Raw genomic sequence first — 24,273 nt, forward strand, 5'->3', positions numbered from 1 at the left:
CAACAAGCCGCCATGTCTTGTTCTCCTCGACCGCCCTGATTTCTTCATTCATAGCTAGCTGCCACTACACCTTCTTCTCTGCTTCTACAAAGGATGCAGGTTCCAGTGCTGAAACCATGTGCAGCTCGCCTTCAGCCAGCTCACGCTTCGCCATGCCGGGCAGTGGCACGTCATCGCCGAGGACATTGTCCAAGCGGCGGAAGCGCACAGGCGTGTCACCGTGCTCTGCATCAAGCTGGTCTTCAGCATCGGGTGGTGGTGGGGCGAACTCCACCTGAGCTTGATCTGCAGCAGGTGCTGCAGGTGGCGCTGGTGGTGGTGTGTGAGCTGCTTGCTCTGCACCCCCATCAGTTGGAGCCGGTGATGCTGCTGCTGGTGGTGTTGGAGCAGCAGGTTCAGGAGCATTGTACACCATGGTGGTTGACTCGATGGTGAATCCTGGGTCCGCCACTCGCCATCTGCTGCTTCTTCCACCTTGCTCCAGTCCCATCCCCTCTTCTCGTCGAACACCACGTCTCTCGTGATGTGGACACGCTGGGACACAGGGTCGAACACTCTGTATGCCTTGGTTCCGGCTTCATAGCCGATGAAAACAACAGCAGTGCTACGATCTTCCAGCTTGGACTGATGAGGTCGCGTCTTCTTCATGAACGCCAAGCACCCGAAGGTGCGGAGAAAGCTTACGGCTGGCTTCTTGTCGTACCATGCCTCGTATGGTGTTCTGCCATTGAGCGCCTTGGTTGGCGCCCGGTTCAAGAGGAACACGGCCGTTGACACGGCCTCTCCCCAGAACTTGGCGGGCATGCTGCGTTGCTTGAGCATGCTGCGTGCCGTCGCCACGACGGTCTGATTGCGCCGCTCCACAACGCCATTCTGCTGCGGCAAGTACGGCGCCGAGTGATGGCGCTGCACCCCCTTTGCTGCGCGGTAGTCACCGAACTCGAGGGAGGTGAACTCCCCGCCGTAGTCAGTGCGCAGGATCTTCAACTTCCTCCCGCTTTCAAGTTCTGCTGCAGCCTGGAACCTTTTTATGGCTGCTGGTGCGTCGCTCTTCGCCGCCAGCAGAAGCAGCCACATGAAGCGGCTGTAGTCATCAACCAGCAGCAAGAAATACTTCTTGCCGCTGGGAGTTGCAGGCGTGACGGGGCCGCAGATGTCGCCATGAACCAAGTCGAGGGCGTGCTCGGCGCGGAACTTCGCATGAGCAGGGAACAGCATTCGCTTCTGCTTGGTCAGGACGCAAGTGTCGCAGAACTGATCTGTGTGCTCGATCGCCGGCAGGCCGTGGACCATCTGCTTCTTCACTAGCTGCCGCAAGGCGTTGAAGTTGATGTGGCCGAAGCGTTTATGCCACTTCCAGGCGTTGTCGTCGGCGCGGGCAGCAAGGGATAGAGGCCGGTCGACGTCGAGGCGCAAGGTGTAGAGCCGGTTGCAGCCCCGCTCGATCCTGGCCAGTAGCCGCTGATGCCGATCCCAAATGCGCATGACGCCACGCTTGACCTCGACCGTGGCGTCACTCTCATCGAGCTGCCCAACGCTGATGAGGTTGCTCTTCAGGCGCGGGATGAAGTAGGCGCCTGTCAGAGCTTGCTACTCGCCGCCAGAGGTGGAGAAGACGACCGTGCCTTGGCCCTCAATGGTCACCAGCAAACCATCGGCAAAGCGGACCGTGCCGGTGATGCTTTGGTTGAGCTCGGAGAAAACATCTTGCCGGCCAGTCATGTGGTTCGTTGCGCCGGTATCGAGGTACCACTAATCAGCATGGCGGTCACCATCAATGTTGAGGTTGAGTTGGGCGCACGGCTCCTCCAGGTGGACTTTGAACATAGCAGAGGTGCTCTATTTTGTGAAGCAGCGTCCGCCTCCTCTGTTCTAGAACAGCAGAGCAGAGTGCTCTATTCCAGTGGTGCGCACACCTTAGCCATGAGCAGCGCTGGGCCATCGTCTTCCTCCTCGGCAAGATTGGCCCGTTCCCGGCCAGGCTTGCGGCAGTCCTTGGCCCAGTGGTCGTATCTGCCGCAGTTGAGGCACCGATTGGACTGCCTCTGATCGCGAGACGAATCACAACAGGGCGCCCTGTTTCCGCCCGAGCCACCTGGCTTCCTCTGCTTGCGTGGCGGTCGGCGATGGCCGTTGTGGCTGGTCCTGCCGCCTCCTGCAAAAGACCCCTCACCGGAGTTGCATTCCTTCCAGCGTGCCTCCCACTGCTCCTCAGTGAGATACAGCTTGCCTCCCGCCTGGGGTTGCTCCGCCGAGGAAGAGGTCGCCGCAGGGCGTTCGTCCACCACCTTCAGGCGCCTGGTCACCTCCTTAATGGTGAGCTTGTCGGTGTCAAGCAGCGTCACAATAGATAGCGCTATCTGCGCATACTTGTCTGGGACAACTCAGAGCAGCTTCTCGATGGCGTTCTGTTCCGAGACTTGCTCGCCATGAATGGAGAGCGAGCTCATCATCCCGGAGAGGCGTAGGGCAAAGTCGTCGACCTGCTCGCCGTCGCAGAAGGAGAGCAGCTCCCAATCGCACGCGGAGGCACTGCAGGGTCATCTTCCTTGCGCGGTCTGAGCCGACATGGATTGACTTGATCGCCTCCCAAACTTCCTTCGCCATGAGCTTGCTGGCCAGCGGGCGGATCATCTCCGCCGGCACAGCAGAGAGGATGGCGGTAGACGCCATCCGGTCTTCCTGCCGATCAGCATGGCCAGGCTGCACCGCGTCCCATAGCCCCTAGGCCTCCAGCTTCACCCGCATCAGGAGGCTCCAGTCCTCATAGCTTGTGCGAATGAGCTACGGAAATGGGGAGCCGCCGACTTCCTTCACGACGTGCCGGACGACCACCTCTCTGGTCTCTCTACGTGTTCTGCCACGCTGGTGTGGTGGAGAAAGGGAATGGCGGCGATAGGTGCTGAGCCAGCCATCATTAGTTTTGCCTGGAGTTGAAGTCATGGCACCCCACTCACTCTGCAGGACAGGGAAGAGGGCAGCAGGGCAAGGAGCACAGGTCTCTCATAATTTTGCAGCTCTGATACCAAGTGTTAGAATTTTGCAGCTCTGATACAAGTGTTAGAGATAACTAGATGGAAGATGAAGGAGGAAGCTAACAATGTATATTTCTATATTACACAAGCTTAGATACACAGGAAGGGTACATGTCCTTTTATCGGAATTTTAGGTCGGTGCTACAGCATCGCTACAGTAACTGACATAATGTTTGGACTGCTGTTTACAGCTAAAGCAAAATCTAAATTTACTACTACTAACAGGTGTCAACAGCTGCCTATAACTTAATGGCTAAGCACAGTACAAGACTTATCTATCATGAGATAAGGTATCACTCAAAGAGAATAAGATTCCTTTCTCACCCACTCCAAAAGAATTAATGAACCAAAACCAAACAAAATAATTAACAAACAGGATGTTCTGTACTATGCTGCAACTTCTCAATTTTGTGACTGCATACTGTGTGTCCATCCAACCGGGGGCAGCTCTGTTCTGAATCAAATCAATAACCACCAACCATCGAAAAGAGGACACAGTTAGTGCTATGCTCCACATAATTTTAACTGTACCAAAAGTTGAGGACAATTAGCTATGCAATAGCAAACAGAGGCAATTTATTTGAAATTATAAAAACTATAATTACCTTCTGTTGGAAATTTGAATACTAATAGTCACGAGAGTTCAATCCAACACCTCGAATCATTCACCTCAAACCAATATGACGATAGGTGAAGTTTGACACCATGGAGGGATCACTTCCTGCACATGTTAAGCTGGTACCATCTGTCAACTAGAGGTCATGAGTGCATCAGCTTGTGCCAAGTAGTGATCATGTGTGCATCAGCCCTCGTTGTTCATTGATGTTCAATAAACTTTTTGCTTTGAGAATGACATGGCTTGCTGTGCACTTTAACATCACCAGACTATCGAGCCTCCAATAACTGATTTATTGGAGCAGCACCTCTATAGAGATAACCCAGTTCTGGAATCCTTCCTGTGGGGCATGATGCCCTGATAGAGTATTAGAGTGGTTAGGTGCTTCATTTTCCATCTCCGTAAAGGATCGCCTATTCAGTCTACAAAACAGTCTACATTGAATTGACCATTTCACAGGATCATCCAGTCAGGATGCAGATCTTTTTCCTTGGACTAAGACCGCAACAGCCTAGCCATATATAATGCTGATCGGACTTTCCTCAAATCATTTTTAAACCCTGCACTACGAAGCCCAGAAATGACAGCACGCTTTGCAGATGCGAGAACATTGTTCCCTTCATGCAAGCAGATCCTCAAGAATTTTGATGCCATATGGTACCTACCCACCTTACACAGACCATGGACTAGTGATGTGTAAGTAAAATCATCCTTTAGCTTCATGCTGTGCAGTACTTTGATGGCTGCATCCACCTCATGAGATTTGCATAGTGCGTCAATCAAGCAATTGTATGCCACCACATTTGATTGCAAGCCCATCATCTCCATGGAACATATCTGCTTCTCTGCAGCCTCGATTTGCCCCATCTTGCACAGACCATTGACCAAAATTGAGAATGTGTACTCATCGCTCTCCAGGCCACCTTCTTCCATCATGTTCAGCAGCTCAAATGCGTCGTCCAGCTTCCCTTCTTGGCATCGCAGGTGAATCAGCGTGTTGTAGCATGCATTATCAAGAGTGGAACCACTTTGTATCATGAGCTCACAATAGGCATTGGCTTCCTGCATCCGGCCCTTCTTGACAAGCGCACTGATTACCGTCGTGTACGGGAAAGCATCTGAAATGTACCCTCCTTCAAGCAGGGACAAAAAGGTCTCCAAACCCTGATCAAACCTGCCGTACCTAAAGCAGCACTTCATAACCGTCGTGTATGTGACGGCATTAGGGGCATGTTCGGTCCTCCCCAGTTCCTTAAGGACCATGCGGGCATAACCCACCTTGCCTGACCTGCACAGCCCGTTGATCATTGTGTTGTACGTCACAATGCCAATGGGGAGACCCACCCTCTGCAGGTACCTGAACATCCTGTAGGCATTCGTCGCGTGGCCAGCCCTGAACAGCCCGTCCAGCATCGTGTTGTACGTCGTGGCGGACGGGGCGACGCCCTTCTCCGCCATATCAGCAAACACCCGGTACGCGTCCTCCGGGTGTCCGGACCGGAACAGGCAGTGCATGAGCGCGTTGTAGCTCCACGAGTCGGGGGCGACGCCCGAGCGGAGCATTTCGTCGAACAGGTCGAGGGCGCGCATCGTGAGCCCGCGGCGCGCCGCTCCCGCGATGAGGGAGTTGTAGGTGACGGCGTCGGGGCTCACCCCGGCCTCCCGCATCCGGTGCACGACGGCGAGCCCCGCGTCGGGGCCCGCGGCCCGGCAGTGCGCGGCGAGGAGGGTGTTGTAGGTGACGACGTCGGGGGGCAGGCCGAGGCGGATGGCGTCGACGAGGACGGCCTCCGCGCGGTCGAGGCTGCCGCCGCGGCAGAGCGCGGCGAGGCAGACGTTCATCAGCCGCGTGGACAGGTCCAGCAGCGCCCGGGACCGGGCCATGGCTCCGCCCCCACCTCCTCACCACCGCCGCCGCGAGACTCAGTTCCGGGCTCGGCTGCGCTCCGATTGCTCCCTCGACTCCCATACAGCTCCCTCGCTGTTTGACGGCTCGCTACGAGCAAGGCGGACGCCTTGTCATGGAGAGACAGCTCGGGTGCACGCGGCGGCGGGAGGTCTGTGGTTCGGTGGCGCCGCCGCCGCCGCCGGGTCTCGGGAGAGGTTGGAAACAGGGGAATGCGCAAACCGCGCAAGGGAGAGGAGGGCTGCTAGCGGACCCCACATGTCATTGAAGTTTACAGTTTCTTTGCCCCACTAGTCAGTGGGTACGAGTGATCACATTGCATCATAACAGGTTGAACATTTCTTTTCACGACATTTCAGAGAGAAAACCCTTCAATCATAAGATACATCTCTTCCATAAAAAAGGGAAAGTCAACAATGGTATCTCGATTCTCTTGTACAATTGATGATCTTCACGCCAGAGCTTAAAATGCTATGTTACAAAACAAAGTCCGTTCCTAATACAACAATATTTTTTAATACAATGAACAAATCGGCGGGGGTATACCAGTGAGTTAAGTCAGAAGGATACACACGTAAGCGAAAAGGAAAACGAAAAACAATACAAAAATTATACAGGCGCGCAAGATCCACAAGGTCCAGAACGACCTCACTGCGCTTTCATGGCTTTCTCCTTGCACAGCTGATGCCACTCCTGCAGCACGGCGGCCTGGAGGGCACGGTGCTCAGCTTCCTCTGCGGTGAGCTTGGAGAGTGTGGAGGGGCCCTTGGGGTTCCCGAACCCATCCAGTTCCTCGCTCTGCTTCCGCTCCTCTTCCTCCTCTTGCTCGGTCTTGGCGGGCGGGACCTTCGGCTTGGCCGCCTTGAGAAGGGCGATCCTCTCCATGGAGATCTTCAGCCGCTCAGCGGCCGCGCTCTTCACCTCATCCTCAGGCATGTATTCCACGGCGCCGTCGGTGATATCATCCAGCCAGCCCTGGAGATCGGATTCAATCTCTCTTGTGATGGATTCATCGGATGCACGCACGACAAATTTGCAGATCATTGTGGTGGTCTCATCACCCAGGTCGACGTTCCGGCTGACTTCACTTGCACCAAAGATCATCATGCCCAAAAACCCACCAAACCAAGTTTTTGCAGCATAACACAACTGTAGGAGATTCAAGGTGTAAGTCAACACCCAAACTGATTGCTAATTACGTATGCTTAAGTGATACAGCTTGTCAAAGCTTACCTGGAATCCAGCCACTGTTCGGATGAAATGAGAGCAGACTTGATGGAACGGCTTAGAAGAAATTGACTTCAATCCACTGAGGAAGGGAGAACTGTCGTATTGCTGAGCAGCGGTGGCCTTGAAACCACTGCCTTCATATGTGTATGTGCCAGTGCATTCCACCATGGCTGGCAGGCTAGGCCATAGCCGGAAATACTCGACCGGAGAGCATTCTAACGGTAGTAGCAGCTCAGCAAGAGGGATCTTGTAGGGTTGGCACCGCAAAACAACTGGCTCCCCAAGCTCAGGCCGAAGCGAGCGCTTCTGCCTCATCATCTGTGAATCCTCTTCTGCATAATCTCCTTCATAGTCCGCAGATCCCCCACTTCCGTAAAATGGGTAATACAAGACTTGAACCCAGAGCGAGCATCTCTCAAAATGTGAAACTCCTACAGTCACACTACTTTGGACTGGATCCTGCAGAATTGAAAAGGCATAAGTTGATCAATGATGTCATTGCTTACCTGAGCATACAATATTATGGTAAGTATTTAATTTGTTAATAGACCATATTTATTTCTTGTTGGACACAATCTATCTGGAAACAAGATATGAAACCCATTGTAAGTTTACTGGTTGTTCCAGACACTAGTTGTAAATAGAAAAGGAGAAACAAAAATTAGAGAAAGCAATGTCACATTTTCCCAGTGCATTATAAAATATTGAGCTATCAACTTGATGGTCAGATGCTATTGGGTTGTCTCAGTGTACAAGGCAGAAAAGAGGTGTCAAAGTCTACTAGCACTTTCAGAACATATTTTCATAAGGAAATTGTAGTCTATAGAGTATAGACACAAATCTGTATAAGCACCTGGGAAACAAGATTCCGAAGGTGCCGAACGGTGCGAGAGAAACCATCCATGTAGTACAGTGCTCCAGAGAGGCCAACACGGATGTCCACTCTGTTGAGTTCCAGCTCAGTCAAATTTAAAATCTGCAACAGCACACATTAGTCACAAGACATGATGATAAATTCCAAATCAAACAATTTCAACATGTGAAGAAATCATGCATAGTTTTTTTAAACTAATCTACCAGATGGCAAGTACCCTTAACCCCTTGTACTTAATACTGCAGCATAAACTGAAGTCGCAACGGAGTAAACGCTAATGCAATAAGTGAATGGTAAGCCTTACGGCTAACATGTCTTACAAATGGAAACATCAAGGTCACTATCTTTTGAAGTTTGCATACTTGTATATGAACATTAAGCGTGGTAACTATGTTAAGTAGTTTTTCTGTTCATATAAGAATCTTGGTTTCTAGCATAACTAATGATGTAGCAAATGTTACAAGAAAACAATAAATAACTTTATTAAAGAAAATTCCTTAAATGTTATAGTCAAACATTAGTATAATTAAATTCAGGATTAGAATGTGAGGTCCCAAAGCAGTATTAGCAGTAAACATGACTGAAAAGTACATTTCAATAAAGATATCCTTAATCCAACAGAGAAAATATGCATCAATCAGGCTATACCTTCAGATGTAGGGTGATTCTGCCATCAGTTGGATCTGCCAAATGATATGCTTCAATGTAGCACGGATCACTGCTGCCAGTCAAAGTACAAGCTTTTGGAAGCTCTTTATGCAAGGCACCAATTCCCTTTGTTTGTAGGAGAGTTAACTGACTAGGATTCGGCCTCCACAGCTCCCGAATGGCCTTATGGACTAATCCCTCCAATTTCCTGTCTTGGGCAGCAGATGCCTCTGAAAATTGAACAGTAAGCTTGTGGTGGCTAAATGGATAATCCCCTGTAGCATCGCCCACACCAACCCACCTGAAACATTGAATAGGACATGATTCACAAGTTCAAATACATGTACCAGTACAACTTACAATACGGTATAGTACCTTTACATACGTATGCAAATGCTGTACCACACAAGTGACGATGTATTCAGTTTCAAAATGCACTCACCTGTTATCTGGATGGTTTGTTACATATTTTATTACTTGCAAGACATAACGTGATTGATGCTTGGTGACAGAATCGGCTGAGGTACTTGCCCTAAATTCTTCCAGCTCTTTACTGAGAAGTTGGCCTGCTCTTGCATTTCTTGCTCCCAAACGTTGAGCACAAATTAGGACAGCCTGCACATCTTGTATCCTATTTGATGTAGTAGAAGATGAATCGGTGTTGAATAATATCTTATGCATGTTAGATATGATAATATTCAGCGGATCTTCTGGGTCATCAGCTAAAAGGGGATCCAGACCTTCAAGATCAAAGTGTTCAGAAATTGCCCATATCAAGCGTGAAGATATTCGTGGAGTATGAACCTGAAAGATACAGTTAATCGAATTTAATAATCTTATAGGCCATTCTGGAAAAGAAAACAAAGAAATGATGCATAATCAGTGCCTACCATGGTGCCACTCAATTGCCCGCTTACACCTAGCGCACTTTTGAACATTGGTTTTATTAATATCTCAAAGTAGGAAAGCATCTTGAAGAAATGATGCAGTTTTAACTACATCGTATTTACAAGGATGAAGGATTGATGAATAAGAGAGTGAAGGTATCTAAACAAAGGTAAAGTTTTCGCAAAGCAGAAGCATTTCTCTATTTCTATCTTAAACAGGATCCAAAGATTTGTTGAAACATATCTGAGGGCTCAAATTTTACACAAACATAAGTTAGGTAGATGCAACAGGTAAAACAGTAGATACCAGTGAAAAAGGTATGTTATATATCAAGAGAAAAGAAAAGTAGATGTAACTGAAAAAATTCATTTGCAAGAGAAACAACATTGGATGTTCCCATGGGGAAAAAACAAAATAGATGAACCAGAACTATTTTATTTGGTTGATAAGTCAACAGCAGATAATAACTATGTGCATGAGAAAACACAGCCATGCCGTTGAGTTATGACTTATGACACAGCTCTGAATAAACACACTTAGATTTCAGCTAGTATAAACATAGGAAGGTATAGTTAAGTTTTGACATCAAAGAAAAGTGAGAAGGATCATAACCTCACGAAGATCCCTGATAAGTTGTAGCTGCAAATTTCTAAGTCGTGTCTCATTCAAAATCTGATCTTGAGATGCACCAGCTTTAATTGTCTTCACACCACCTCTAGTGTCATATATATGACAAAGCCTTACAAGCAACTTTAGATAGCAGTCGATTGCATAGGTACGGCCATTGCAGTCCCAAAGAACACATGGCCTGCAAACTTCCACCACATCCAAAGCAGGTTCAGTCCAATTCAGAGCACCATAACCAGTTCCATAGGCTAATGCTCCTATAACTCTGCTCTCTGTCCCAGAATTCTTCAACTCAGGTAGTGGAAGAGACAGCTGGAAACAACTTTCAACCAGGGAGGCCACCAGCTCTTCTCGGAACAAGTTTTTACTTGTTACACTATTTAGATCTTCCTTAACCCTCACATCCTCAAAAAGCGATATCACATCTGTTCCTGGAACAGGCTTCTGACCTCTTCGAACACTCTCCTTTGCAAAAAGATCAACACAGAGAGCAGTCCGACATATACATGCCAATGCATGCATACGATCTGATTCTGCTCTCAAGTTTCTCACCATCTGAAGCAATCTTTTGAACAGAGAGACCTGTGTCATAGCATATGCTCTCATAAATCCATCTTGAAAATAAATTCACAAAATTATCCACTAAATTAAAAATTATCCCTCTAACACTAACATATCCAAAAGTTATCTAGTGGTAATGCAGAGAGGTAAAGAAACTGTTTGAATCATCAATGGCTTTAGCTTTTCGGTACTCCAATTCAAGCATAAGAATGGACACTACTGAGGTAATAATCCAAATGATGAATACACAGTACTTAAGTGTCAAACACTTAAAGTTAACTCAATAGCAAGTGCACAACAGTATAATATTTATGGCCTCACTGATCTATCACCAAATAACCCAATTACAGATAATGCACAGATTGTAAGATATAAGTGCAAAGGAAAGTGTACCCAGCTATGGTTGCTATACTACGACTACAATGAAACATTAGAAATAAACTCTAATTTATGGTATGCATACAACTACACAAATGATTTGTTGTGTGGGAAATACTGTATTTGGTCGTACAGTTAGAATTTGGAAGCCCAGGCAAAACCTAGGCCCCTGGTATTTTCTACTCTCCACATTTAAGTATGACATTGATCGTTGAATGATGCATATTTGATTTGGTTAAATGGAAAAGACGTATCATGACATTAAATCGCTGGTGGTATTGCATGATTACATATATTTGTTGCTTCAAGCAATATATATTAGAACTATAACCTAGAAAACACTAAACCCTGGTGGTATTGAAAATTCAGATTATAAACTGAGTTCAATTCAAGCCCATGTATTTTTGCTTTGGCACACAAAACAAACACTAAATTGTCAGACTACATGCTATTTTTTTAAGTTTGCAAACCCTAACAAGTAAGACCTTATTGTCATCCAAGGGCAGGCTACGATTTAATTACGAGTAAGATGAGCTACAAATGATGACAGTAAATCGCTGTGTTGGCCAAACGTAACTGCCTCCTAGATTACTTTATACAAAGTAGCTACCACTACCAGCAAGTAATAGTATGAAGCTAACCACACACTTCCAAGATCCTTTATGTTACCATTGACAGTTGACCCAATGCTAAAAAAGTGATAACTGAAATTTACCATGGACACGTTGCTAAGGCGGTAATCAAAAGGGATATGCTAAAATAATTTGTTATAGCGATTGATTCAGTACCTGCATTCCAAGATCCAGCAAATGGAGATTGGTCACAACAGCCCTGACAATAGTCTCCCTCATTGACGAGAACTCTTGTCGGTCCCATAGTGTCAGGATTGCAATAATGGCAGCTGAAGCCCACTCTGGCTTGCCTCCAGGCACATCTGCAAGCGCCAGCATATTGATCCCCACCTCAAACACCAGTGGTGGATCAAGTGAGCTAAGGAATGGCAGCAAGTGAGAGACGATATCTGACACCCCCACCAATTTCTCCGCACTTGACTCCACGCTATCAGCTATCGTAGTGTCCCCTGGCTTGGAAATCTGCCGCAACGTGTTTACAACACCTGAAGCAACCATTTTAGCTGCGTGCACCAGAGGGTACACAGTGACACGGAAGCTCTCCACAGGCATCACCACGGTGCGAGCAATCAGCATGTTGCGCCTGGACCAAATGAAGTCAATAGCATCAGCCGCCCACTGGGCACGCACTGCAAGAGCACCTTCTCCGTCAACAAGCTTGTCACCAGCAAGCCGGCTCATGCGGCGCCCCTCTAGCTCCTGGAACAGCCGTGCGAGGGCCTCGAATGCGCCGGCGGAAACCGCGTCTGCGGAGTCCAGCGCAAGCTCGGCGAGGCGGCCCCACCACGTGGTGGCGTGCGCCATGAGGGAGGGGTTCGTGGAGCACATGAGCGCGAGATCATCGCGCGGGAGGAGGGAGGACAGAGATGTGACGGCGGCGAGGCGCAGCGACTCAGCGGGCGAGGAGAGCGCGGCGGCTATGTCAGCGTGGGCGGACGAAAGGAGCGACGGGAGCAGGTGGGAGGGCAGCGAGGGGAAGGAGGCGATGGAGGAGGCGGCGACGTCGGGGTCCGGGAAGGAGAGGTCGGAGCGGAGGGAGGAGAGGAGGAGCGGGTCGAGGAGGTCGGGCGGCAGCGGGAGCGCGCGGAGGAGGTCGAGCGCGAGGCGCTTGCAGACGGCGGAGGAGGGCGCCGACAGGATCTCGGTGGCGGCGGTGCGGGCGAGCGCGGAGACGTCGCGCCCCGCGGCGCACTGCTGCAGGGCCTGCAGCAGCGCGGAGGACTGCCGGAGCGCATCCGAGGAGCGGAGGTCGGTGGTGATCTGCGCGATGAGGAGGTCCATCGCGCCCCCGAGGTGAAGGGGCTCCGGCGATCGCCGGAGCTGGGGGAGGGGGGCGGTGGCCTAGATCTGAGGGAGACAAGAGAGTCTGAGAAGGGTCGGGCTTCGCTGGTGAGATTTTGGTTAGGGATGCTGCTGGTGGTGCTAACGGGTCGGATCATCTCGGGGCGCCTTGGTTTGGGCCGGCGTGGGCTGAGAAGAAATTCACTTTTGCCGTTCGATTTAAAAAGTTCACAATTTAAACGAGTTGCTTTTCCCCAAAAAAAAATGGTATTACGAGTTTCTTCTGGTTCAAACATGTTTCAGAAATTTCCACAAGTATTTTGAAATCATAGTCGTCTTAAAATATTATTTTCTATTTTTTATTTTATCCGGTATGATTTGCATGAGGTTTAGATTTCCAAAAATCATAAAAACCTTTCAAGATCTGAAAAACCAAGGAAATTTTCAAATTAAAGTATTCAATATATGTCATTGGAAATTAAGCAGAAAGGAGAACCGCCACGCGACGAGCAGCAGCTCGTTGATGTAGCGGCACAAACGATCAGTGTGGCCACCGTAAGCAGCATGGAGAGAAAGAACAATATGTTCCTAGTGGCCCTCTCATCCCGAGCTTCCTCCTCCAGCAGCTCCTCCTATTCCCACTCCTTGTTTCCGGCATTGGCACCACTAGTCTTGAGCTTGCTAACGGCAACAGGGAAGTAGTGATCATCAATTCGTCACGGACGAAAATATTACAAGCTTGTAGTGAGATGATCGTGGAAAGCGACGCTAAATCAGCAGGTCATGCTAGGGAGCGGGTATGCTAGGCTGATCCATGATAGATTAAAGATCGGTGACTACCGTCATTCCATCATTTCATTTCCCTAGGTATTTTTCGGAATTCCACCTCTCATGATAAAAAATATTGGGCTGAAAAATTCCACCTTCAAGATTTGTTGTAATAGGATCGGAATTTTATTAAAAAAATCAGCTTTTAAAGTAAAAAACAATTAAAACCTTGAGATAGCGAGAGCTAACAAGTCATCCACTTAATACACGATCTATATGCATTTTTCATTCAGAGAAATATCTTCAAAATTCTACTAAATCAGAATTCTTATATTACCACAACATCTTACATTATAATTTTTTAGGCGCGGAATTCACACGATGTATAATCTCTCTGTAAGTTCATTGCTCAAGTTAAATAAACTCATTGAGAACAATTTAAGTGTATAAAGGAACTCATAATAGATTTTTTTTTTGCGTAGAGTAGACTCTAAAATAATAGGTGCTCCCTTCTCGTTTCACAATCTCATGCGGCAGTCAACTTAATAACCATGATTTTTCTTTTTCTTTCGTCAACGCATCACTGTCTCGTCCTGCGCCGAAAGGTTTCTTCTTCCCCTTTCCCCACCGCCCTACGAATTTATTGATTGACACAGTCCAGCAAAAAAAAAACAATTTCTCAAATTTTCTCTCTCCCCTGCTCCTCCTCCTCGCCCCAGTTCTCTCCCGCATCCGCCGTCTCGTCCATCCCAAAACAAATCAAACCCACCTCTCGCTCGGATCCTCCCCCGAATCCGGCCACCCCCTTCCGTCGCCTCAAAAACCCTACCCCCTCGCGCCACCGGCGGGAGGCATGCGGCGGTGACCGCGCGTGCGGCCTCGTCTGTCTGCGCTCGCGCGCGCGGGCGGGTGGGCGGGCATTGCGATCGCTAGGGGACCGCGGAGCCATGGCGTCCGCGGGGTCGGGCGCCGGCGGCGCGGGGGCGGGCGGGCTCAAGACCTACTTCAAGACCCCCGAGGGGCGGCACAAGCTGCAGTACGAGAAAACTCACTCCCCCGCCGTCGTGCACTACAACCACAGCGGCAAGACCGTCTCCCAGGTATATAACTAGGGCGCGCTGCAGTTTCGGCTAGGGTTGCGGGGGAGGTTCGATGCGCCCGTCTGGGGGATCTCGATGCGGTTAGATGTGGAATTGGGGGGCGGGGCTGGGCTGGGGTGGGTGTTGACTTGGTCTGATCAGGGGCGGGATTTCGGTGGGTCGTTGTAGATGTGCCGGGATTTCATTTGGTCTTGCGGAGGATATTTGGAAGTTATCGGATGCAGCAGTTTGGGCAGCCTCTGTAGATGTCTTATTGTTTGTGATGATTCATGTTTGGATGGTCCTCTGCAGTTTCAGCACTTGTGTTGTGCTGTGCATGTTATACATCAGTTATGCAATGTTAAGACCAACCATTGGTTGTGATGTTGACAGATGACGGTGGCATATTTGAAGGAGAAGCCGGCCGGCCAGGGGTCCACGCCTTCAACTCCAAGCGCCGGCAGTGGGATGCGTTCTGCTGCTGCAAGGCTGCTCGGCACGGGGAATGGGAGCCGGGCGCTTAGCTTTGGGAGCAATGGTACCAGCAGGGCTGTCTCAGGAAGCAGCCGCATTGGTGGTGGCATTGGTGCGTCGACGAGCGCAAGTGGATCACAAGGCATGGCGAATTATGATGGCAAGGGAACGTACATAATATTCAACACTGCCGATACACTCTTCATCAGTGATCTCAACTCACATGACAAAGTATTTCCTTTCCTTTTGCTGAATGCATGCTAAGTTGCTAGTAACTTTGCTATCCTGTGGTTCTCTGATCACATGCTAATTGCATCAGGATCCAATAAAGTCCATCCACTTCAGCAGCTCAAACCCGCTTTGCCATGCATTTGACCCGGAAGCCAAGGACGGGCATGATCTGCTCGTTGGGGTGTTCTCGGGAGATGGTATATTGAATGCTTCTTACTTTGGAATGCTTGATGCTTATAAGTTAAAAGTGAACCATGTATAAGATCTTTTTGTTCATTGTCCAGTCTATTCAATGTCATTGAGGCAGCAGTTGCAAGACCCTGGAAAGAAGCCTGTTTCATATCAGCATTTTATTAATAAAGACAAAGATAAAGACAAAGATCCAAGTCAAGGTGGCGCTGCCAGCAGGCATGTTTTCAATTGATCGTTTACTTTTAAAATGGACATGTTCATTTTTCACTTAATAAGCTTGGCAAATTTAAAGTATTACATATTGCTTAAATAGTTATTTCTTAGTATGGTAGTGAGTTCTATGAGCTATACAAGTTGGTAGAAACTTAGCTGGGTAGCATCAATATAATATACGATGAAAGTATGATTGACATGCAATATATTTTGGTCAGATACAATTTGCTGTGACCTGCAATACTGTCAAAAATAATGATGACCCATACGCACGGAAGATACTAATGGCTTTGTTCTCAACTAACTCACAAGTGCATGCATGAGTGAAGACAACCATAACACACTAGCCTAGCAGTGAGCTGCAAGTTTATGGTATTTGGGTTATTTTTGTGCCTAGAAATTGTCACTTATGAACTTGGTCCAAGTTTGAACCTTGGTAATCGCTACCCAGAAACATATGTAACATAATTCTTGAAGGTGATTTTGAAATCAGTGATAGTAAAGTACTCTTTAAGGAAGCCGTCCGGTTGTCTTGTACTTGGTCTAGCATGTCATCAACTTATCATTGATATTAAATCGTTGAAAACTAGAATTTTGCCTGTGAGATTTGGATGGTTCTAAGAAGCTACAGAATTTAATAATGATCTGTCCATTGTCTCTAAGATAGAACATGATGCCTAAAAGTGGAACAAGGAGTATGCGTGCATAAGGTACGATGTGTCAGTAGTCTGAGCTTACTGGTTGTGATTTTCCCTGTGGCAGTGTGTGAAAACAACACACATCTGTTGGTCTTTCCTTGTTTCATGCCGCCGTGGCTGTTTTTGGATACCTTCCATGATTGGTTTCGAACAATCTTTTTTTGTTTGCTGCCATATTTGTAAGATATTGCATATAGTATTGGTGGAAAATGAAAATTATTTACATATCTATTTAGCTAGCTCATTTTGATGAAACATCAAGAACACCAGCAAACATTTTTCTTTCATCATCTATGTGAATAAAAATTATAATGCATGATATTCTTTCCATGCTACTTTGCTTTAAATTGACAAGTGAAACCCGAGATTTGGGATGCCCTGATTCCTCCAGTTGATTTATGCAATGCTTAAACCACTAGGTTTCTGGCCACTTAGCACCTGTCAATTAAGCTAGCTAGGCAGCAGGTGTATTGGTTAGCATAAGTGAAGCATTTTGGTTAGCATGCATGTATAAGTGGCTTCTAAATTTAACATATCTTTGGTGACTGGACTACATAAGGATGATGATGATTAAGTTATATGCTGGGCCTGCTGTCTGGGGTACTTTGATGGACTTCTTAATTATCTCTACTTCATTTTTTTTCCAGAGAGTTTAGTTGAATTGATTTTCTTAGCTCAAAGGTAACTGCAGTGGTGCAGCTTAAAACAAAAGATACTATTCCTGTGGTGTAGATGGATGCTTTTCTTTACACATTTATAAAATTATAATTATATATTGATCTTTGGATTCCAATCTATTGCAGCCGGTGCACTTGTGTTGCATGGGTTCCAGAGCGTGAAGGAATTTTTGTTGTTAGCCATGCTGATGGGAATTTGTATGTGTATGACAAAGTGAGCCCTTAATTCTCATGGTAATTGGACTTCATTTGGTTTACTTTGAACTGATAAATTTCCTTTTCTACATTCAGTCCAAGGATGGTAATACTGATTGGACGTTTCCAACTATTAAGGATCAAAGTCAGCTGCTGATTTCACATGCAAAGTCGAGTAAGGTATCTCAAGCCACGTGCTATCTTTTACTGAAAAATTGCATCGGCACGGCTATGTATGTTTTGTATTTTAATATGGAGTATAAGTAAATTGTTTCTTTTGGAGTTTTATTACGGAAAGAACCAGTGCCCGGACTTCCTGAAACACTCTGCTGCCTTTGAACCAGTGCCTGAACTTCCTGAAACACTTTACTGCCTTTTCTTCATTGCTGACATGTAACGATATATCTGCCATAAGTAAGTAGTTGGCAAAATTGAACAACTTGTGTGACCTGGTGTATGCTTCACTTGCTTCTTGGTAGTTGACAATAAAGCAGAAACTCGTTTATACATCTGTCAGTAGTTTTTACGTCAGTTAATGCCAACCGCCAAATAGTACTTCTAACATTCCAGAGGTCATACTGGAAATAGTACAATAAACGTAGAAAATGGTTATCATTGTTGTCAGCATGAAATAATTATTGCAAAAATACTGACTCAAGAACAGTCAATTAGAAATTCTTGACATTACTTACTCCTAATGTTGTGGCTGCTATCATTGGCTCTGGGGCTTAAAATAATACTGCAGGGCAATCCAATTGCAAGATGGCATATCTGTCAAGGTGCAATCAATGCCATTTCCTTTTCACCGGATGGTGCTTACTTGGCAACTGTTGGGCGAGATGGTAATTTTCTCTGCTCAAGAATGAGAATCTACAGTTTTTTATGGAAAAGGTTTAGTTGTTGTAGAAGTTCTATATAGAACTAAAATAGTCTGATCATATGCAGGTTACTTGAGAGTATTTGACTTTGCGAAAGAGCAACTAATATTTGGTGGGAAAAGTTACTATGGCGCACTGTTGTGTTGCTCTTGGAGGTAAGCTGGCAGTGGCATGGTTTGCTGCTAGGTCATACCAATATCCAGAACTGAAATTTTACCATGTCCAAGTCTGACAGATATTCTGATAATAACTCCTTTCATCTTGTGGAACTTTTTAGCTCAGATGTTTGTCAAAACTCAAAAAGAAACTCTTTGCCAGTTTAATATATCAAACTACATGAGCATAATGGTATGGTGTTTTAGAATGGATAGAGTGTAGCAGGCTAGATGCAATATAGTTCGTGAACCTGCTCGCTTTTTACTCTAACTAATGTATAGAGCTACTAAATCTTAGAAGGAAACCAAAAATTTTCTCTGTGGGTGGAGCCGCAGAGCTAGGCTTTGCCACTGGAGTCAAGTGACCCTGATCTGTCACTTCAATGGAAAAGTACTGCTGACCATTGTTGACAACCCTGTCGTGTAATAGTGATGACCCCGGTGGCCTCCTTTACTGGTTTCGCCCCTGATTCCACTGGACCACAAGTGCCACCTCAGCTGACAACTGCCATGGCTTCAGTATATGTTATGAATTTATGATGCATTAACAAATAATGTTCTTAGCTCATTGTGAAAAAGTGGACTAGGTGTCACCTAGGCATTGCTGAAGCCTAAGTGCTAACAAGCCACCTAGTGTTGAGGTAGTGCCGCAGGTGGTGGCCAATGAGAGCAGCCTATGGTGCATGGCTGGTGCTTCTGCACTCCATGAGCTCCTCTCCCAGTTGCTTGCCCTGGACCCTTAGTCTATGTTGAGCATAGGGTTGGTCGTGTTCGTCCTGTTCTATACATGGTGTTTTTTTTGGGGTTTTTGGGGGGGGGGGGGGGTTAGTCCCTTCTTTGTTTTTTTTCCTCTCTTAATGAAATGATATACAGCTCTCCTGCATTGTTCGAGAAAAAAATCCTCTTTATTCTCTTGTACACTTATTCTGTGAATGGGAATCTGGAAGGTACTAACTAGTTTGATTATGCTGTCCTATTACAGTGCGGATGGCAAATATTTGTTATCAGGTGGTGAAGATGATCTTGTGCAAGTATGGAGTATGGATGACAGAAAGATAGTTGCATGGGGCGAAGGGCATAATTCATGGGTGATATTATATTTACAATTGTCTTTTTTAATATCACATTGACATTTTTTGTTTGAAACTTGCATTACGAACCAAATTACTTTGCTGTTCAACAGGTCAGCGCAGTAGCTTTTGATCCGTATTGGTCCCCACCAAATTCGGATGAAACTGAAGAAAATGTCATGTATCGCTTTGGGTCAGTTGGACAGGTACCTAGAAATTTGCATAAGATATTTTTTTAATCTAAAGTTGTTCGTGTGTTTTATACTATAGTATCTCTGAATCGTGACAACAAGTATTACTAGTAATCTATCATTTTCCTTTCTGAGCTACTGATTAATGATTACTGAGAAGTACCTAAAATGCTATCAGTATCTGTAGTTTTTGGTTTCTTGATAGTAGTTGCCATGTTGGGCTTCTAGCAATGGTCACTTTATCTATTCCTTCTTTGTGTGTTGCAGGTAAACTTGGGTGTCAAATGATTTTTTTTGAGATCGTTTCTTGAAAGTCATGTGCCATATGATTTGCCTGCTTTTGCTTGTCCGGCTGATTAATAATGTTAATACCTTTTCGCTCTTCATGCACTTAGGACACTCAACTGCTTCTCTGGGATCTTGCACTGGACGAGATTGCTGTCCCTCTACGCCACCCTTCCGGTGGCTCACCGACATTTAGCAGTGGAAGCCCTTCTGCACATTGGGACAATGCTTGCCCTCCAACAGGTGTTCTTCTACCTTCTCCTCGGATGCGAGATGTGCCAAAGCTCTCATCCCTAGTTGCACACCGGGTACATGTAGACCCTCTCTCTGGCCTGGAGTTCACCAGCGAATCAATCCTCACCATATGCCGTGAAGGGCTAATCAAAATCTGGGCCAGACCCAGCCATAGTGAAAACAACCAGCAGCCTGATTCTTCTGATCAGATCATAGGCAACGCCACTGCAAAGGATAAGATGCTAACATCGTCGAACAAAGCAGGCACTTCCAGCTCCAGCTTCAAGCAATCATCTGCTGTTTTCACATGACAGGCTTTGCCAGCATTTTTATGATGCTCGCCTGGCTGTGACTATTCATCTTTTGTTACTAACGTGAGGATTCATGGAGCGGGAGTAGTAGATTGGGAGAGGTTGCCAGCAAAGAGTCGCACCTTTTTTTCCTGCTTCGGCGACTACGTCTCTGGGCTACAGTCTTACAGAAGTGTCATTGTTGCCATCTGTGTTGGCGAAGAAAATAACGGACCTTGCTCCTGTACATATACAGATACCGCCTTGAGATGAATATTACAAGCTTACTTATTTGATGTCATTTGATTGTTCTTTTGTAACAATTTCTGTAGACTAGAGCGTGTACCCATTTTTTGGTGTAGTCTTGTAACTCTTGGAGGCTGCAGGTCATTGGGTGTCCAATGGATTCCCTTGGCATAATGGTAATTTTTACTCCCTAGAACCAACTTCAGTTTTCTGTTGGAGACATTGTAAACTACTGCTGTAAGCGCTTCGTTTATACAGCAATTCTGAATCCGGTTCTTTTCTTTTTTCAAAATTGTGGAAATGTGACCCTGGCGCCTTCTTATTTCTTCAGCATTTCACAGGGTGTGTTTGGTTCAGCTGTAGATTCCTGAAAATCTGATTTCTGCTGTGAGCTGTGAGAAAGCTGCTGTGAGCTGACAGTTGTGGGAAAGTTGAAACCTGTTTGGTTGAAATAGCTGTCAGCTGTGGATTTCTGTATGAAATATCAGTTACACCCCTGAGGCCCTATAATAATATTATTTACATGCTAATTAATCGGATGGACATGTAGATGACCGTTTTAGAAGGAAATTTTTTATTTTTATCAATATTTAACATATAATTAATAAAAATATATGGATCGACTGTGCTTGTATTCTCTGCTTGAATCAGAGCAACTCGTAGGAAACAAGATATGATAAAAAAAACAAGCTAGTATGTAAACATGAACTATACTTGCTCGTTCCATTCCAAGCAAGAGCACAAGCTTCTTGTCGTGGATGCCGCAGGGCACGATGTGCTCAAATTGAAGAGGATCCCAGCACCAACACTTGCTAATTCCATTCAAAACAACAACGAAAGCACCTTGCTGGCGATGGCGCCGCAGGTCCTTCTCGCGTCGAGCAGCAGCAAAATAACTAGCGGCGTTCCGATTCTCTGCCTTTCCTGGACACCGTGGCTTGGTCGCCGCTCCTCTGCCTTTCCCGTCGCTTGGTCGCCGCTCCTCTACCTTTCCTGTCACCGTGGCTGCCGGCGGTCTCGTCCCTCCTCTCAACCTCTCTCTCTCTCTGCTGGAGGAGGTCGGGAGATGGGGGCGGCGCAAAAGGAGGTGGGGTCGCCGGAGATGGGGGCGGCGCAGAAGGAGGCGGGGTCGCCGGAGATGGGGGCGGCGCAGGAGGTCGGGGTCCCTGGAGATGGGGGCGCTCGTCCCGGCGGGGAGGAGAGCGTGGAGGTGCCGCTGCTGGCGGCGGCGGCCAACCCTAGCCGCTGCTGTTCTCTACGGTGCGGAGGCTTGCTCCTGTCGATAGGGGTGCGTCGGATTGGAGGGAGGCGCCGCGCGTGAGAGCAAAGGAGGCAGGTAGGTGGAGCGGCCGGAGGCAGGTCGTGGAGGGGCCTGCGCCGGCGTGGAGAGCCGCCCGAGCCCTGTCTTCTTCACCGAGCACGCGTGGTCGGGAGAAGAAAGAAAAAGAACGAAGCGGTATGTTGTAACCGATGGCAGGCGGGTAAATACACGGGAGAATCGGTGAAATCTGGGGTAGCGACCGATTCGGAAGTGAACTGCGGGAATCAACAGATTTCTCGGAATTGCGTCGGCCGTCCGAGCCCTTTGGTTGCGAAGCTGATTTCTTGGACACGAATCGGTTGCGGGAATCGGAACCAAAGGGACCCTGAATTCACTGCCACATGATTCTAAGAGAGTGAGAAACAACCAAAGCAGAGCCAACAAATGATTTTCTGTACAGCATATTACCAGAAAACGTATGTAAAAGATGTTTTATCATTTTTGAGCTTGCTCGAGCTTAGATACTGCAAACCATTTTTCAGCAGAGGTGTGTCATGGTGGATGTTAATTTTCTTGATACCAATTGGCAAACAAAACTTATTAAATATCAAACAACATACACTATGCATGCTGAGCCGTGTACATTATCTGAACGAATCATCTATCTGCGGGAACAATTTGATGTAAGTTTCGAACAGAATATAGAAAAACATAATAAAGTGTGTATCATCTTTTTGACAATGATACGTAAAACCAGGGAAAACATGCATTCAGAAAGTAGAGTATTATCAATAATCATGTACCAGTGCAATGCGCTCCTCCCATCACTGTCCAAAGCATCAAAATCTGCACCATACTTTGAGATAATGTGATACAAGAATGATGTCTGGCCATACTGAGCTGCAACATGGACTGCCTGACATAATAATCAAAACGGGGAACATTCAAACAGAAGATTTCACATGACTCATAGATAGGTAAATATTAAGAGGCATTAGGCTGGGGCCAAGAACTGAATTTTTTTTCCCTCATCAGCATTATGATGTATGACTCCGAAGGAGAGCTGGTAAGGTTCTCCAAAGACAAGATATCAAGCGTAGACGAAAATCCCCATAAAGTTGTGCTATAAATTTTGTCAAACAGCTTGTCCAATGAAGCACGTAAGGCTTGCCTAGCAGCACACAGCAGAATTAAGCTTTAATAGATCTTGTTGCCAATGATTTGTTGTTTCCAAAAACAAAATCGCCCTAGCATGAAATTTGCCTGCTACTTCACCCTTGTCCAAGCAATAATGTTTGATGGGCAAATGTACTTTTCTAATTTGAAACAGAGTAAAGGTGACAGATTTCTGGACTGCCAACCCAACTCCTAGTTATGTACAAATGTAGTCAATTGACATGAATATTGAAACATACAGACCATGCAGCTTTTTTAGATGATAGACCATACAGCTGACCTGGCAAACCAGCCAATAATCAGTACAGATTCTACACAATTGAATGGCCAAACAAATGTTGCAGACATCAAAAGTCATCCTAAAGGCAAAATTGGTCTCATTGTCTCCTCAGTTCCTCACCAATCAGATACTACACCCAACAGCCAAGCAAGCAAAAGCAAGCAAAGGAGCAACAGACAGGAACCCCCCGAACTGCACATCCATAGAGACAAGAGGCGCCGCGTTACCCGGTAGCCGTTGACGTCGGCGGCCTCGACCCTCGCGCCGTGCTCCACGAGCACGTCGGCCACAGACGTAGACCCGCGCACCGCCGCCCAGTGCAACCGATTCGCGTCTTGGCAACCAAAGGGCTCGGACGGCCGACGCGATTCCGAGAAATCTGCTGATTCCCGCAGTTCACTTCCGAATCGGTCGCTACCCCAGATTTCACCGATTCTCCCGTGTATTTACCCGCCTGCCATCGGTTACAACATACCGCTTCGTTCTTTTTCTTTCTTCTCCCGACCGCGCGTGCTCAGCGAAGAAGACAGAGCTCGGGCAGCTCTCCACGCCGGCGCAGGCCCCTCCACGACCTGCCTCCGGCCGCTCCACCTACCTGCCTCCTTTGCTCTCACGCGCGGCGCCTCCCTCCAATCCGACGCACCCCTATCGACAGGAGCAAGCCTCCGCACCGTAGAGAACAGCAGCGGCTAGGGTTGACCGCCGCCACCAGCAGCGGCGCCTCCACGCTCTCCTCCCCGCCGGGACGAGCGCCCCCATCTCCGGGGACCCCGACCTCCTGCGCCGCCCCCATCTCCGGCGACCCCGCCTCCTTCTACGCCGGCCCCATCTCCCGGCCTCCTCCAGCAGAGAGAGAGAGGTTGAGAGGAGGGACGAGACCGCCGGCAGCCACGGTGACGGGAAAGGTAGAGGAGCGGCGACCAAGCGACGGGAAAGGCAGAGGAGCGGCGACCAAGCCACGGTGTCCAGGAAAGGCAGAGAATCGGAACGCCGCTAGTTATTTT

The 24,273-nt window shown here is 47.3% G+C and overlaps 3 protein-coding genes across 5 annotated transcripts; 1 reads left to right on the forward strand and 2 right to left on the reverse strand.

The window, feature by feature from the left end:
• Window positions 1-3,090: 3,090 nt before the first annotated feature.
• Window positions 3,091-5,788, reverse strand: LOC112901998 (putative pentatricopeptide repeat-containing protein At4g17915). Of its 3 annotated transcripts, none has more exons than XM_025970889.1 (2): window positions 3,641-5,788; window positions 3,091-3,484 (listed from the first exon to the last, which is right to left on the reverse strand). In XM_025970889.1, the coding sequence occupies exon 1, from the start codon at window positions 5,533-5,535 to the stop codon at window positions 4,147-4,149; it is 1,389 nt and encodes a 462-aa protein (XP_025826674.1). In that variant the 5' UTR covers window positions 5,536-5,788; the 3' UTR covers window positions 3,091-3,484; window positions 3,641-4,146. The 3 variants fall into 3 exon arrangements, with proteins under 3 accessions (XP_025826674.1, XP_025826672.1, XP_025826673.1); XM_025970887.1 differs by having other exon boundaries at window positions 3,091-3,489; XM_025970888.1 differs by having other exon boundaries at window positions 3,091-3,560.
• A 147-nt stretch (window positions 5,789-5,935) lies between these two features.
• On the reverse strand, window positions 5,936-12,676 carry LOC112902987 (protein TPLATE). Its single transcript, XM_025972191.1, has 7 exons — window positions 11,552-12,676; window positions 9,810-10,406; window positions 8,752-9,113; window positions 8,310-8,610; window positions 7,641-7,763; window positions 6,791-7,246; window positions 5,936-6,706 (listed from the first exon to the last, which is right to left on the reverse strand). Exons 1-7 carry the CDS (start codon window positions 12,674-12,676, stop codon window positions 6,206-6,208), a joined length of 3,465 nt encoding a protein of 1,154 aa, XP_025827976.1. The 3' UTR covers window positions 5,936-6,205.
• Window positions 12,677-14,091: 1,415 nt separating this feature from the next.
• On the forward strand, window positions 14,092-20,836 carry LOC112902988 (probable catabolite repression protein creC). The gene is made up of 11 exons (XM_025972192.1): window positions 14,092-14,544; window positions 14,917-15,228; window positions 15,317-15,425; window positions 15,513-15,636; window positions 17,135-17,222; window positions 17,300-17,383; window positions 17,949-18,045; window positions 18,149-18,236; window positions 19,219-19,324; window positions 19,420-19,512; window positions 19,893-20,836. Exons 1-11 carry the CDS (start codon window positions 14,392-14,394, stop codon window positions 20,325-20,327), a joined length of 1,689 nt encoding a protein of 562 aa, XP_025827977.1. The 5' UTR covers window positions 14,092-14,391; the 3' UTR covers window positions 20,328-20,836.
• Window positions 20,837-24,273: the final 3,437 nt, after the last annotated feature.

Source organism: Panicum hallii, chromosome 8 (assembly GCF_002211085.1).
Source record: "Panicum hallii strain FIL2 chromosome 8, PHallii_v3.1, whole genome shotgun sequence".
Classification (NCBI taxonomy): domain Eukaryota; kingdom Viridiplantae; phylum Streptophyta; class Magnoliopsida; order Poales; family Poaceae; genus Panicum; species Panicum hallii.

What these genes read in the sequence shown, in the direction of transcription:
- LOC112901998 (XM_025970889.1), bottom strand. Translation starts at nt 5,535, where the DNA reads ATGGCCCGGTCCCGGGCGCTGCTGGACCTGTCCACGCGGCTGATGAAC.
- LOC112902987 (XM_025972191.1), bottom strand. Translation starts at nt 12,676, where the DNA reads ATGGACCTCCTCATCGCGCAGATCACCACCGACCTCCGCTCCTCGGAT. An exon ending in TGCTGGATCTTGGAATGCAG is followed by an intron (nt 10,407 to 11,551) that starts GTACTGAATCAA and finishes GCTATGACACAG; the next exon opens with GTCTCTCTGTTCAAAAGATT. An exon ending in TTATCAGGGATCTTCGTGAG is followed by an intron (nt 9,114 to 9,809) that starts GTTATGATCCTT and finishes TGTATCTTTCAG; the next exon opens with GTTCATACTCCACGAATATC.
- LOC112902988 (XM_025972192.1), top strand. Translation starts at nt 14,392, where the DNA reads ATGGCGTCCGCGGGGTCGGGCGCCGGCGGCGCGGGGGCGGGCGGGCTC. An exon ending in ATTTGTATGTGTATGACAAA is followed by an intron (nt 17,223 to 17,299) that starts GTGAGCCCTTAA and finishes TTCTACATTCAG; the next exon opens with TCCAAGGATGGTAATACTGA. An exon ending in GGCAACTGTTGGGCGAGATG is followed by an intron (nt 18,046 to 18,148) that starts GTAATTTTCTCT and finishes GATCATATGCAG; the next exon opens with GTTACTTGAGAGTATTTGAC.